The sequence below is a fragment of the Alligator mississippiensis genome, chromosome 13, assembly GCF_030867095.1.
Source record: "Alligator mississippiensis isolate rAllMis1 chromosome 13, rAllMis1, whole genome shotgun sequence".
NCBI classification, from domain to species: Eukaryota; Metazoa; Chordata; order Crocodylia; family Alligatoridae; genus Alligator; species Alligator mississippiensis.
The window spans coordinates 43,157,735-43,172,748 of record NC_081836.1 but is presented as its reverse complement, the minus strand read 5'-3'; the positions used below and the strand labels follow the sequence as shown (position 1 = coordinate 43,172,748).

At 44.7% G+C, this 15,014-nt stretch overlaps 1 protein-coding gene across 1 annotated transcript in view; it reads right to left on the bottom strand.

The window, feature by feature from the left end:
• The window catches only part of LOC102576360 (BOS complex subunit NOMO1), a 38,434-nt gene that overhangs the window by 22,932 nt on the left and 488 nt on the right, over positions 1-15,014 (bottom strand). Inside the window, exons 2-14 of the mRNA XM_014610794.3 lie at positions 14,699-14,788; positions 12,722-12,767; positions 11,785-11,885; positions 11,571-11,677; positions 11,318-11,390; positions 10,698-10,850; positions 8,713-8,850; positions 7,123-7,212; positions 6,384-6,489; positions 5,766-5,916; positions 2,391-2,565; positions 1,468-1,609; positions 356-487 (exon numbers count right to left, since the gene is read on the bottom strand). Coding sequence (XP_014466280.3) covers positions 356-487; positions 1,468-1,609; positions 2,391-2,565; positions 5,766-5,916; positions 6,384-6,489; positions 7,123-7,212; positions 8,713-8,850; positions 10,698-10,850; positions 11,318-11,390; positions 11,571-11,677; positions 11,785-11,885; positions 12,722-12,767; positions 14,699-14,788 — 1,504 coding nt within the window. The remainder of the gene's footprint in view (positions 1-355; positions 488-1,467; positions 1,610-2,390; positions 2,566-5,765; positions 5,917-6,383; positions 6,490-7,122; positions 7,213-8,712; positions 8,851-10,697; positions 10,851-11,317; positions 11,391-11,570; positions 11,678-11,784; positions 11,886-12,721; positions 12,768-14,698; positions 14,789-15,014) is intronic.

Here is a 15,014-nt window from a genome sequence, read left to right as displayed (position 1 = left end):
CCTGTTGTGGACCTTTTTAGATCTCTGCAACAGAAAATTGCTCTATAATTTTTCCTTAGTCAGAAAACAAGTGAAAACTAAGCACCAGCATTTTCTGAGTGTGCCTTGAGTCTAAAAAAGGTTGAGAACCTGAATCAGGGTCTGTTCCTTTACCCATTTTGATATAGTTCCATTCAAGTCAGGGCAGTTTCACTGTACAATGCGATTATGGTTAACTGGACCTGCATATGTAACCTCTGAAGTCTACAGAGCTTTTGATCACAGACTGATTTCATGGCTGAGTACAAAGGACATGTAATTTTTTCAGCTACTCTTGAACGTCACAAGTTCAGTGCAAAGCTTCTGTGATGCCTACTTTTGTATTTGCCAGGTAGCACATTTTCAAAAGTAAAGACCACCGAGTCCGTCTTTCCAGAGAGCTGAAGGCTGCGCTTCTCTCCCTGGCGGCTCACTGACTGCAGAGTCATCATCAGATCACCACAAGCATCTGTGAGAACACATAGGAAAGACAATGGAATTACAGTGGGCTCCTGCCCTACAAGGAGAGCCTCAGCAAAACTGCCTGTCATGCTCCCTGTGCCCTAGAATAAGAGGATGTCAATCATTTAAAGGGGTTATTTGTTAAGTATCTGTTTACCAGAGCTTTGCTATATTTTTTAGCAGTTTTAGCTCATTAGCCAACAGACACCCTGGCATCTTCTAGCAGCTGACGAACGGAGAAGCCCAAATTAGATTCCTGAGCACATCTTCTTTGCAGACTGCCAGACTTGGGAAATGCTAGCAAGCCAGAAGGCTCAGCTCTGTGGAAGACTCGCAGGGAATAATTTAAAAGCATGACTACCTAGGATTTCTGACCTCACTTATCCTCTGGTGAAGCTAGCAGGAATTTAGGAAGGATGGAAACTTCAGACCCCACTGGCAGGAAAAGGGATATACCAAGTGCACTCCCACCTCCCTACTAACGGCTTCTGCACCTATATTACAAACACTTAAGCATGTGTAATTTATTAACAGAGCTTTTTGTTCTGGTGTTTTCCACATTCAAGGTAATAACCCAGAACCAGACAATAACAAATATTCCCATTAAAGAGGTAACCACCTGTTGACAGAGCTAAAGCAGGTGATTGGAGCATTTTAGTTAACTGTTGGCAACATGCTCAGTGCTGTCTTGCACACAGATAAAGACAGCCTTTGCTCTGAAAAGGTTGCATCCTAAAATCCTGATCTAGCAAACAATAATATACATAGTGCTTGCTATAAGACACACAACCCTCAACAAAGAAGTGTCTTATTAAACTGCAAGGCCTTCAGAGTGAGGAAGTACAAGTACACAATAAGAACTTATTTACTTGGTTGAGCCCTGTGCAGATAGGTAGCAAGCTGTGATCTCAAAAATGCATGTCCTGATCAGGTGCCAAGAGTCTACACTGAACAGACACAGACAATTTAACTTCTCTGTTTTCTTACCCAGACAAGAGACTTTGCCTGAAACTGATGCCAGAAACTGAGAAAATGTCACATCCATCACTGGCCTGTCTGCAACGGTAACTGCAAATGTTTTGGGTTTCAAAGCCAGTCCTGCCCTGGCTTCAGTCTCTGGAACAATTACCTGTGGGTATATCACATCACCAAAGGCTTTCATTTAACTGCAGTAATCTGGGTACAGTAACTATTGAACACAATTCATTTACCAGGTTTTACAATCAATCATCACTAAAACACATCTCTCTCCTTAACGCATTTGCACAGTTATCTGTGTCCTGCCAAAAACATAACTCCATTCATTCACATGGTGTGCACCCAGAATCCCTGCTTCTTCTCCAGTCCAATGTTAATGACCCAGCAACCCCAGAGTTGGTAACTGATAGGGCAACACTTTGGGAAGCATAGGTTCTGAGGGCCTGAGTAGTCTGTACCTAGGAATGTGGCAGGAGACTTCATTACAGTACATTTCCTGGTCTTCTCCCAGCATGGCCCATCTTCCACAGGGACATGGCTATGAGAAAAAGCAGCAAACACCAGGCTTTGCTTCCTCTTGTAACCCAGGCTGCAGTCAGCTCTATGTCAAGTTTTATTCATACGGCAACTTAACAAGGCAAGTCACAATGGCAGGGAAAGTTCCAAAACAACAGAGACTCAGATTAAAGCATTTACCCTATAAACCCTGATCGCCTCCTTTTTGGCTAGTGTAACAGGAAGGAGCACTTCAATGTCAGCTTCATTAGACAGGAAAATAAGTCATTGTTTGTTTCGTGTAAAGGAATGAAAGGGAATGGGGAAAATGAGAAAAGATCACATTACAGAATATTTTAGTGTCTTTAAAAGTGACATGGCTTTAGAGTGTGTTTAGGAAATTTACTGGAAGAGAAGAAACTGAACCGTCCTCTCACCTGGATATTGTATGTACCCGATTTTGCCTTAAAACAAAATGCTCCATGAGGGTCAGTCTCTGTTGCAACTGACGCTTTGTCCTTCTCTTGAGATATCATGGTAACCTTGTATTTATTGATCTGTTTGATTGTGTCAGGAAAGCGAGTTACAGAAATCTGACCACACACACTGAATCTGCAAAACAATCATTCCCAGTGAGTCCAGGCATGTAAATTTGACAAAGCACCTGGAAGATACTTGCATCTAAATCCAGTTAAAACTCACTAACGTTGAAATCCTAACATACTGCGCGAAGTCTCTCTTAGTGCTGTTATTCAAAAAAACCACAAAGATAATCACAAACAAATCTAGTAGCATTAACACAAGTTGCCGAGTAATCAATTCCCTTCCCTCCTCCTCACTGGCCACTTAACAGCCAGACATTGCTGTTTTCTGAAAAAACACTTATCTACAGATACACAAATCCAGTCTAATTTTGGTTCAGCTGGCAAGTCCTCTGCTCCTGTTCTCCTACACAATACTGCTTCTTGCTTGACAAGTAAAAGAAGGTTTGCCAGGCAAGGTTTGAAGTATTCTGGTCTTCTACAGAAGACAACCACAACCTTGTAAGGATAAGCTCTTGGGGAGAGCATCTCTTGCCTTTATCTTGCTCAGCTTATACTGTGCCTCTTACTGTGAGAATTTTTACGCCCATATTTCCAACATGGATATCAATACATCAGGCAAAGTGCTCTGAACAAAAGCTTCTTGGAGTGTGGACAAAGGTATCATTTTAACTTCATTAAAGAAAAGGGAGAGCTGCTCTGGAGCCCATCAGCAGTTCTCCTGTAACTTAGTAGGGGTGTGCGAAGTAGGCCATATTTGAGTCGGATTCGGCCCGATTCAGGGGACCGATTCGATTCGTTGATTCGGATCACTGTCCCAATTTGATACAGCCGAATCCGAACCTGAAGATTCGATGCTGATTTGGAGAATCAGCGATTCAACCACAGACACAGCTTTAAATGTTTTTTCTACATACCTCGAGATACCAGCCGTGGCTCGTGAACGCTGAGGTGGTGGGGCAGACAGAGCATCCCATGGAAGCACAGGTCCCTCCCCCCCCCCGCTGTGAGCTTGGCGGCAGACCCTTCTGGGCCCAGCTGCCCACCCAGACCCAGGATGCACCAGTCGCCACCGCCGAGTACAATGGGGACCCCCCCGCTCCTGTGGAACACTCCATCCGCCCCAGCATCTCAGCATTCGCAAGCTGCCCGGTACCGAAAGGTATGTAGAAAAAACATTTAAAGCTGTGTCTATACCCGAATCATCGAATCTCTCTGAATCGATTCAGAGGGTTCCAATTCGATTCGGAAAGATTAAAGGATCTCCTGATTTGATTCTGATTTGGAGATTCAGTTGCCAAATCTCTACCGAATCAAATCAGTGACCGAAGCTTCGCACAGCCTTGTTATAAGTGCACAATTCTGTAAGGATACAAATTAGCTCAATTGCCCTAACTCTGACGCTGAATTAAGCTAAGTTAAATTTGGAAGGGTTTTCTTGTATCACTACAGAATCATGCAGACATAATAGCTGCATCATATCACTATCCTCTGATATTGATATAACTGTTACATCTGTCTAGAGCTTTAGTAAACAAATCTGACCTTGAGAGTAGAGCAGAAGTTAAAAAAAAAACAAACAAACCACATCACAGGAGTTCTGCACCGTGCTGTATTTTTATGATTGACTATTGAACCACCATGGAAATGATGGATGGTCACTAGGGCTGTACAAAGCTTCAGTAGCCAATTCGATTGGGAGAAGATTCGACCCGATTCAGTGGCTGAACCTCCGAATCTGAATTGAATCAGGAGACCCATTAAAAGCTCTGAATTGATTTGAAAAAGATTCAGCACCAATTCGGATATTCAGCCATAGACTAAACAGGCAGAAGTCCTCGACTGCGCTGGACACAGCTGCCTCCAGCTGGTAAGTCCGTTGTGGGGGGGCGGGTGAAGATCAATGCCCCCATAGCAAGGCAGAGATTGGGGCAGGGGTTGGGACAAGCTGCCCAGCTAGGGTGGGGAGGTGCAGGACTTGGGGAGGAGGGCTCCCACCACTGCACGCCGCCACGCGCCACCAGTCCAAGAGGGCATGGAAGCGGGCGTGTGCCCCTGGATCTGTGCGGGGTGTGCTGGGTCAGGCTGCGCTCTGGGAGGCTAGCCCCAGCCGCCCACTGCCAGGCCGTGCTCTGCGGTGCGGGTGGACGCAGGGCTGCACTCTGGGTGGCTAGGTCCACCCGCAGTCCAGAGCGCAGCCCTAGTTCCGCCCGCCCCATAGAGTGCAATGGCATGGGAGCTATGGGAGGGCTGCAGCTACCCTAGAATTCCCCGCAGCCCCTGCCACTGGCCCTGGTCCGATCTGGGTGCACGCACCCGCCCCCACGCCCTGCCGCTGCTTGCCCAGCTGGGGCAAAGCCACAGCTTGTCTGGGAGGCACAAGGAGGCTGAGCGAGTGGCGGGAGGGCACAGCCTCCACTCGCAGAGCTTTTCGTCGCCCATCCAGAGCACAGCCTGGCCCAGCCTGCCCCACGCAGATCCAGGGCACATGCCTGCTCCCATGCCTTCCTGGACTGGCAGCATGCAGTGGTGGGAGCTTCCCTCCCTGAGTCCTGCGCCCCGCCCCCCATGACCCAGCTGGGCAGCTTGTCCCGGCCCCAGCCCCAAACCTTCCCTCGCTGTGGGGGCGTTGATCTGTCCCCCACATGCCCCTTCCCCCTCCCCCCTCCGGCCACCACAGCAGACTTACCAGCTGGAGGCAGCTGTGTCTAGAGTTCTCAAGGACTGCTGCCTGTTTAGTCTATGGACAAATCTTCAAATTGCCCCAGAATCTTCAGATCTGAATGGGACAGTGATTCGAATCGCTGAATCGAATCACTGTCCCTCTAAATCGTCCGAATCCAAATTGAATACTTGCCACTTTGCACAGGTCTAATGGTCACGTATGAAGTATAGGACTACCTACTGGATGGCTCTGCTCTTTTCTGAGCTCTTGTGTAACCAGAGCCACGTCATTTACCACTTGTGTGCTCTAGAGTCTAGAGATTCTCTACCTGCAAAAGGGCCTATGTTAAAACACTATTCTCAGGCAAAATATTGGGAGAACTCAGTTGGATAAGTAAACCCTATCACTGCATGTTGTCCTATCTTCCTTGAATTCCTCAAGTGACATTTAATTCCTGGCACCCAAGTGTGGAAGTCTAAGTACAGAATTGTTGAGAATCCCTGTTTCTCATGCTACAGATAACATGCACTTATAACTCTGGAAATCTAAACCTGCCCATTAATACTTTGAAACAGTTCCCCTTCTCCTCATAAAAAGGCACTTACCCGGCTGCTATAATGTCTGCTAGCTGAGGGGTGTTTGGTGCAATTTTCACTGTAATGGTGTCAAAGAAGAGGTGCTCCTTCTGGGCGTGAATGGTGTATGTGCCTGTCGTTATGTTCTCAAGGCGGAAAGAGCCATCAGCCTTTGTTTTTACTACAACAAACAGAGAGGATAGTGAGGAAAACAAGAGTGTGTTAAGCACATATCACTGCCAAGGTCAATGAAATTTTAGAAACCGCCCAAAGTTCCAGGCTACTTTTGACTAACATTGCGTAGCAGGACACCACTAATGGTTTCTTTCCAGAGTAACTTTTGGTTCTGTGTCTTACAGCACCATCCTTGGTTTAGTAAGTTTCTGAAAGAAATTATGACAAAGCTTCATAAAGCAAAACAATGGAACACTTCAGCTCTTTTGTTCTCATCTAGACAGACTGGAAATGGAAATTTAATCCAGTGACTGAAAGCCTCTTGAACTTGCCAAATAAACCCCAGCAAAAGCAGCTTATTCCCATGAGCCATTAGTTCAGGCTCAATCCCTATTCCTACACTTCAGTCTTCCTTTTAGACTTTCCCACAACACCAAGAACCAAAAACATAGAAAATAAAAAATGACTGCTTACCTTTAATCTGATTGTTAAGGGTTACTGTAGCATCAGCAACTCCTTCTCCTTCAGGGCCATTCAACACTCTGCCTGTGACAGAGAAGCCCATTACGTGGAAAACAGGCTGTGGTTGGTGGGAGGAAACAGATCGTTAGTATCCAACTTGTGAAATCACCGGGCTGCACAATAGTGGTGTGGCGTGCAGCAAGAAATACTTTTGATGAAAATTTATAAAGGAAATTTCCATTAATCTTTTTACATCCAAAACCCTTGGCTTGGTAATTTCAGGTAAAAATTGAGGCAGTCTGTCTCAGTAGCTGCAGGAGCCAGGGAAGCTTTCAATCCATTTGTATTATCTCAACACAAGACACCTTCAGTCTGGGACCATGACCCCATTTTACTCAAGGTTCTACAAAGCATAAAGACAGCTCCCAGACAATCTACATATCTGAGGAGGTCATTGTCCATTTACAAGTCCAGGAAAAGCCAAGCAACTGCAGGCTGTTTCCCTTATTTGTCCTCTCTCTAGTAAAAGTTGCCTAACATATCAAAACATCACACCACTGTCATAGCAGCACAATGCCCAAAACTCCCCATAATGAGGAATTTACTTGAGCAGGGGTTATGAATTAGCTTAGACCTCATTATGAAGAAAAGCTTTGCCTCTCAAGCCCACCTTCCAGTACAATCAATTCTATGTTCACAGGAATATATTCAAAGGCAAATCTGTCTTTAAATTCCTGCAATGTCTCCTTACCTCAATTTGTAAACTGTCATGCTCTACAGCGAAGTCCAGTCTAGATGGAGCAACATCAAAGGTAATTCTCTCCCCCCTGTAAAATGGTATCTGGAAGAAGAGACATTTCTTTGACTCCCAAGTAGCTGGTGTATAACCAAAGTGTTGTGTTTCACCTTGAACCTTGACAAACCTATGCTGCACAACATTCCCAGACCTGCTACCCATTTTGTTTCTAAAGCAAAGGATTTCCAAGGGGTCAGAAGCTTGCTGGAAAATATAACTCAGAGGGAAGGAAGAATGGCAGTAGTGAATCACTCAACCTATTTCATCTTGTTTTACCCATCTGTGAAATGGGCTTAATATTTGGGATATGATTTGCCCAAGCCCTCACTAATCAACACACAGGAATGCTCTGGATTGCACTGGGAGGACTAAATGTATTTCCCTTACACCAACGCTGTTGCTCAACAGTAACCCAACAACATCATGGGTGCCTGAGCACCACTGCAAGATATTGTAGGCAAGCATGCACGAGTGCTTCCAGGCATTACAGAGCTGCAATACTCTGGTGCAGGGCTGTCCACAAGGCAACCCACAGGCCTCACGTGGCCCCCAAAGGGTTAGCTACTCTCCCTCCTGACCTCCATTCTGCCTCATTTGCTCCTGCCACAGCAGCAAGGAGCAGGCTGGACTGTCTGAGCTCTGTGCATATCAAAGAAGAGAGCTGGCAAGCACTCCAGGTGGGCGGTACATGTGGCCCAGGAGGGGAGTAGGTGCCATATGAACAGCCATAAGAAGTCAGGCTGTTTCCACTACAGCCTGGCTCCTTCACTGTCCTAGTTCCGCATGCCACACACACAGGGAAGATCTACACCCCTCCACCCTTTCTGGCCGCATGCAGTGGGTTGAGGGGGAGCCAGGCTTCCTGTGATGGAGGGGGGTCCGAGGAGGGGGGACTGCCCACTGGTGCACCTGCAGCTGAGAGACTGCACACAGCAGTGGGGGAAGGAAAAAGGGGACACTGGGCTGCCCCATTGTGAGTTGGCACTGGGCAGCTCACTTAAGGAGTCAGCTGGGGAGGCAGGTCACCCTCATGGCTGTGGCCCTTGGGTACATGGCCTATGTGGCTCCCAGGTGTCTGGAAGTAGGACAGCCCCGCTCTAATGTATTCCAAGCCCTAGCAGGAGATCTAATTAGATGGGTTAAAAAAATAAGTCTTTCCCTCCCAGGCTGAATGTAAATGTTTACTTAATGCTGTAAATGAACAAAAAAGAGGGATACAGCAAGGAAAGATCTTGAAGGCACAACCCATGAACAGCTACCTGCAGCTTTCCAGTCTAAAACAAATTTCAGGTGGGGTTCTAGGATTGGCTGAGCTATTTGGCTAGGCACTTATCTGCTAATAAACAGCGACTCAGAAACCTCCCCACACAGTTCTACCTCACCCACTTACCTCAGCGTCATACATTTTACTGAGCGTAGTTCTTTTCCATCCAGGGCAGACACCTATCACTATTACTGCTTTAGCAATAAAACTGTGAATGTGAACAACAAAACACTCGAAGGCAATCCACGTGCAAGCAAGCAATGAACCTTGCAATTACCTACCACAGTGTATTTTCCACTTGGTAAAGAGAGGAATGTGAAAGATCCATCCTCCTTTGATATAACATTGCACAGGTAGGAGAGAGACTCATCTCTCACTTGGAACCCATCGACTGGAGAAATGTTGCAGCCCATAATATCCTATTCAGAGAGAAGCAGTGTTACTTCTCTCTCATGTTAAGCATTCTCCTCTAAAATGAAATTTTTTTCCCTTCTAATCCCCGCGAGTTAAAAGAAACTTTGGAATTGAGGCTCATGTTATATCTGTAAATCCCAGGAAAAATAATTACATGGAAGCAAGTTTAAAGGAGCAAGATTCTGAAAACTGAACTTGATTGCTTCCCTGATATCCAAATGTTGCGCTAGCCACCTCCACAGTAATTATCTGTTACACTCCATACTGGGTTACTTTAAGCCAGAGCAGAGACTCCCAAATGGTCATATGTTCATAAACCAATAGTGTGTGGCAGCCATTGGATATTGGCAATTTTTAAAGATCAAAAAAGCACTTAAAATAAGAACTTAAGGTTAGTGTTCCTAGAGTCATGCTACAACAGAGTAAGACTTAACTGCTGAGACTTAACCCAAACCGAAGTCAGGGTTAGAGATAAAAGCTCTCATCTGCATGCCCAGCTATATGGCATTAGCCAAAAGTTCCTCCCTAACCCCCGTGTCTTTTGGACCTTGATAAAGAATTGTCATCCCCTGGGCTGACACCTAGGCTCCATGCACAGAGGGAAGGTAATTGGAAAAACGTGACCTTTGAGACAATACAGGGGTTTAATCTTCACCCTTTGAAGCTCTATTGAAACTAAGATCTGACAAAACATCTCATTTCTTGCGACTGACAATCAAGTGCCCCTGCTCAGTTATATGCATATTGTAAATCCAGGTCTCAATTTTGAAAACGTTTATACCCAGAAAGACCTTTCCTCACAAAAGGAACTCTGCTGGGCTCTCTAGAACGTCAAGCAGAGACAAGGGTTTGTACAATCAGGCTCTTGACATGAAACAAGTAAGTTGATGCTCATACTTCAACAGCTTCAGTAGGACCAGCTCACTGCACCCCCTCTCTACCACAAGCTCCTCATGGTGCCACTTTTTACTATTCTAAGAACTCTTTCCAACCCCCAGCCCCTCATCATGCCAAGTATTGCAAATGCCTCCATTTCCCTCAGGGCAAAGGCTTTGTGTATCCCTATAGATCCCTGTCTAGGAGTTTCCTTCTTTCTGGGCTTTGTGTGGCCTGCCATACCCTGCACCAGGGTTCTGAGGTTAAGGTTAGTGGTCCTAGATCTATGCTAGAGCAAAAGTTAAGATTTATCTAGCAAGACTTGGTCTGCCAGCCATGATATCCTGAATCCAACAAAAACCAGTGTCTGATGCTTCAGGAGATCTTTGGGTTCACAGGCCACTTTCCCATCCATCATGTGCTCTATGCACCCCAATTTTCTCTATGGCGAGGGCCCTCAGTGTCCCAATCTGCTCTTCTCCCTGAACCTCTGAGCACCCCATTTCCCTCAAGGCCAAGACAGTCTATGCTACTCAAACTCCCTTCTCCTTCCCAACCATTCTTTCTGCTTGAGAAATAAGTCATGTCAATGTTGTCAGCCTCTTCAGAGATGATGAACAGAGCTGAGATGGAAGATACTCTTAGACTAGAAAGCATCAATAGCTCCCATTAACTCTTTCAGCTACAGACCACTAGAGGCAATAGAAGCTGTTGGGTCTGCTAAGCAGATAACAGAAGTCCATGTGTCCCTCTCCCTCTACACTCTGTTGAGTTCCTGATATTCATCAAATCAACAGTGTTCTACTCCTTGCTGTCAAAAAAAGCCTCCGACACTTTGAAATCAACTGCTTAAGGAGGTCACAAGTCATTGCCTTATAAGCACTGAACTGAGTGCAAGATTTTGCTTCGTTCTCCCAGTTAAACCCTTTACATTTACACCCTTGATACTAAGGAAGTCTCTCTGATCCATCGCTACCTCTTTGGTGACTGAGGAGGAGAAGAGGAGGAACATGACTCCTTTCATGGGTTCACCATCACTTCGTACAGAACCCGAAACATTGTAGCCAGCCACAATCAGAGGGGCAGCAGCATAGGCGTTGGAATTGGTCACTCGCACCATTGTGTTTGCCTGAAATACAAAAGTAGGCATGTTTCAGAACAGAACAATAGGCCCCCATTCATAATCATCAAGGCACAAGACAACCACGCAATCACCTGTATAACGAACTACATTATAACTCCTTTATGAACATCAGCAAGAGAGAGTGCATAGATTATTCAAAAGAGAAGGAAACAGAGGATGCCTCTGAAAAACAGCAGGTATACGAGTGGCTTTAAGAATAGGCAGCAGTCCCTAGGAAGTACCTGTGTTATCTCAATTAAAAGGCAGAATGCATGAGATTAGCAAAAGGACGCACACACTCCAGGCATGCAACTTGTTACCGTATCTTTCAAAGATTTTTGGAACTTCCACTTGATCTAAACTTGATTCATTAACTCACGTCCTGTGATACTCACTTCCTATTACACGGGAATGAATATTACACAGGGGGAATAAAATCACCTCCCAGTTGCTTCTGTTTTATGAGCACTAACCTCTTTCAATACCCAGGTGGGATGAGAGGCAAAGATTTCATATTCTCCAGGCAGCACTTTAAAGAAAGCAAACCTGTGAAACAGGAAACAAAATTATTTTTTTTCAGGAACATTCTTAATGTTTTTCCCAACCATGAAATATTTAAGTGTAACCCAAAATGAAGTCATCATTCACAATAATCCCTAATGGCTCGTTATATTTCCCTTTCTAACCTACTAATGTTGAATAAACTAAAAACAAATAGATGCTCACTTTCCTCCAGCTTGGGTCACGGTAGCTTGTATGTTTACATCACTGCCAGCATTTCTCAGTACAACCTGGACACCAGCAGGACCTAATGTTTGACCTTTGCTGAGAACCTGGCAAAATGAATAAAAAGGTAACTTGCAGAGGAGCAATATAATGCCCCTTGGAAACATCTCTCGTGTTAATAATGAATATCTAGAAAAAGTATAAAAAGCCTAACCTTTCCATTCACAGAAAACCCAGTAAACACAAAGTTAATATCACCTCCTTTTGTGCAAATGTCATTAATACCATCCACATGGATGTCCACACTAGTTGGTTCTGGAAAAAAAAATTACATTTATACACTGTATATTTAAATGATATAATTATATTGGTAACAATATACTTCAGCTATAACTGAAGCAGTTACTAAGTAAGTAACTGATGCCTATTCTGCTTTCCAACACTTGCCAGGTTAAAAAAAAAAAAAAAAGACAAGCCCACAAAAGAAGAGGTTATTCTCCCACGGTGAAACAGGTAAGGAGAACTTCTTAAGGATGGGTAACTGAATCTCATATTAGGTATGTTAAGTTTTATTCATTCATTATACATACTGAAATGTTGCATCCATTTAAGTTCACACAGGGTTCTTAGAAACAGATGACTGAATAATAAAGTCATAAAATGTAAGAAAATATTGTACTGATTAGAGAAGGGCTGGATGATGCACCTCATTTTGTCAGCTATTTGTGTCTTGGAAACGTTCACCTCTCAGACATTAAAATCAAGCCTGTTGGGCTTTTTCCTTCCCCAACCAAACACCTTCTATTCCTTCAACTAACTACAAGTAAAATAGCTTGGCACATTTTCCCATCTTGGGGTAGATGGGATGTATTAATTTACCTAATGAACATCAATGCCATCTTCTATGGTCATTCTTCAACCTACAGCTCACAAATCTGTCTGGGTCACGCTGGGCTGCCATTATGGCTTTGCCATGGAAAAAGCATGTTTTCAACATTAAAAAACATACCAATATTGGTCAATATACCAAACTCAGCTGACACTCTCTTCTCCTCTCCACCCCAGCCACAAATCACAGCCTCTTCAAAGCAGGCAATGGAAGAGCAGCACATGTACTGCACCAGTTTTACCAAAGAACAATGAGTACTTACCAAAACTCCACCCTAGGGGAGGTTCAATCTTAAGAATGAAATCCCCCTAGGAAAAGATAATAAAGACATCCCTGGGTTTAAATGGAATCTGCTAATTTAAAGGGAAAAAATGGGCACAAAGATACAGTGGCTTGGCTACATAAGAACACACTAAAAAGCCAGGGCAGGTTTCCTCCAAATTCTCTGAGTGCCTGAGTACTTCAATTTAGTAAGTCCACTGCTTCTCTTGATAGAGATTACTTCATCAGTGATCATACCCTTAAGAGCTGTAAGACAGCCCCGTGGAAATCTGTGGGGTCCCACGTGGGCTAAGATCCCACCCACACAGAGCTCATCATAAACCTAAGAATTAAGCACTGGTAAGCAAAAAGCTTCCAGGTTACAGATACGGCTCAGAGCAAGAGGCCAGATGGAGACATTCTGGTAATTCAGTAGTTAACCAATTTAAAGCACACAAAACAAGAACATTTCAAGCTAATATCCATTTAATTTCAATTTACGAATCAGGTTTCCCAGTACAAATCAGCATCATAACATTGAGACATTGGCTTTATGCTCCATCATCACTCTGAATAGTTAAGACAACTTTTAAAAATATTGTCTGGAATTTGTTCTTTTAAGTAGTCCCTTTATTTACATTCCTCTCCATTGTGCTATGATGCAACATATACTATTATACAACAAGTATGCTTTTATATGTCCTAAGTAGATGACTACAATTTACACATACTTAGCCTTTAAGTTTTTTGGGAGAGGGACTTTCTTGAGCTGTATTTCTGTGCTACCAACCAAAACAAAGTTCAGTCTCGTGATTACTGATACAAATAAATACTCATACGACAAAAGTCAAGTAACATCAAATTATAATACGTGGTTGCAAGGAATAAAACACCAGGACTAAGAAAAATTAAACTCCGTTTAGATCTGAAGCAAATCACGATGCACTGATCATAGGCAGAGTTCCCTCTAAGCTGTGTAGCATGCGCAGCCACACACAATGTGCTACCAGGCACGCCTGCACGTGCCACACAGCTTAGAGGGAACGCTGCTCATAGGATCATAGGAAAGTAGGGCTGGAAGGGACCTTACAAAGTCATCTAATCCAGTCCCTTGATCAAGGCAGGATCATCCCTAACCATCCCAGCCAAGTGTCTGTCCAACCTGCTCTTGAAAATGTCCAGGCACGGAGATTTCACAGCTTCTCTAGGTCGCCTGTCCCAATGCTCAACCACCCTCATAGTCAGAAAGTTCCTCCTAATCTCCAACTTAAATCTCCTCTGCTGCAGCTTGAGGCCATTGCTCCTAGTCTTGTCTCTTACAGCCATAGCAAAAAACCCATCTCCATTCTCTCTATAATCACCCTTCATGTACGTGAAGACTTTGCAAATCCCTCCACCTTGGTCTTCTCTTTTCCAAACTAAATAACCCTAATTCTTTCAGCTTTTCCTCCTAAATCTTGCTGCCCAGGCCCCTAATCATTTCTGTTGTCCTGCGCACAGTTGCAAACTAAGGGGAGTGATTCTTCCACACAATTCAGCACTGGGGAGGCCTCCCTTGGAGCAGTGTTCAGCTTTTGACCCCACACTGCAGAAAAGCCACGGGCAGTTTGGGGTCAAGAGCTGAACACAGTACTCCAAGGGAGGCCTCACCAGTGCTGAACTGCGTGGAAGAATCACTTCCCTTGGTTTGCAAATGACACTCCTCTTAATACGACCCAGGATGATTTGGCTTTTTCTGTAACAAGAGCATACCATGGGCTCATATTCACCTTATGGTCTGCTGTAAGCCCCAGGTCCTTCTCTGCAGTACTGCAGCCTAGCCAGAACTGCTCCCCAGTCTGTACGCATGTGTGCAATTACCCTGTCCTCTTTGATACGCTGTGTTCAAATCAGATTTCACTTGGCAAACTGGACCAAATGGTAAGCAACTGATCACGGTAGCGTCCTGCGGACAATCCCACAGCGCGCAATTCCTTACCTTGTCGTACAGGGGAATCATGAAGTAGCCATTGTTGGGGGCACAGTCCGTTTGGTATTTCAGAGTCCCGTGCTTCGTATATAACTTAATCTACGAGAGAGAAAACAAGAGAAGAAGCCGTCTCGTTAACTGCTCCCGGGTGACCAAGTTTGAAACAGGCCACGCTCTCAGCAGATCTGGACATCCACCGTGCAGGGATGAGTGGAGAGCAGGGGAACCGAGCCAGGGCTTGTGAGGACAATGTTTGCAAGACAGCACAGGAACCCAGCATCCCAAGGACACGCAGTGGCTGGAAGACCCCCTGCCCCGCACACAA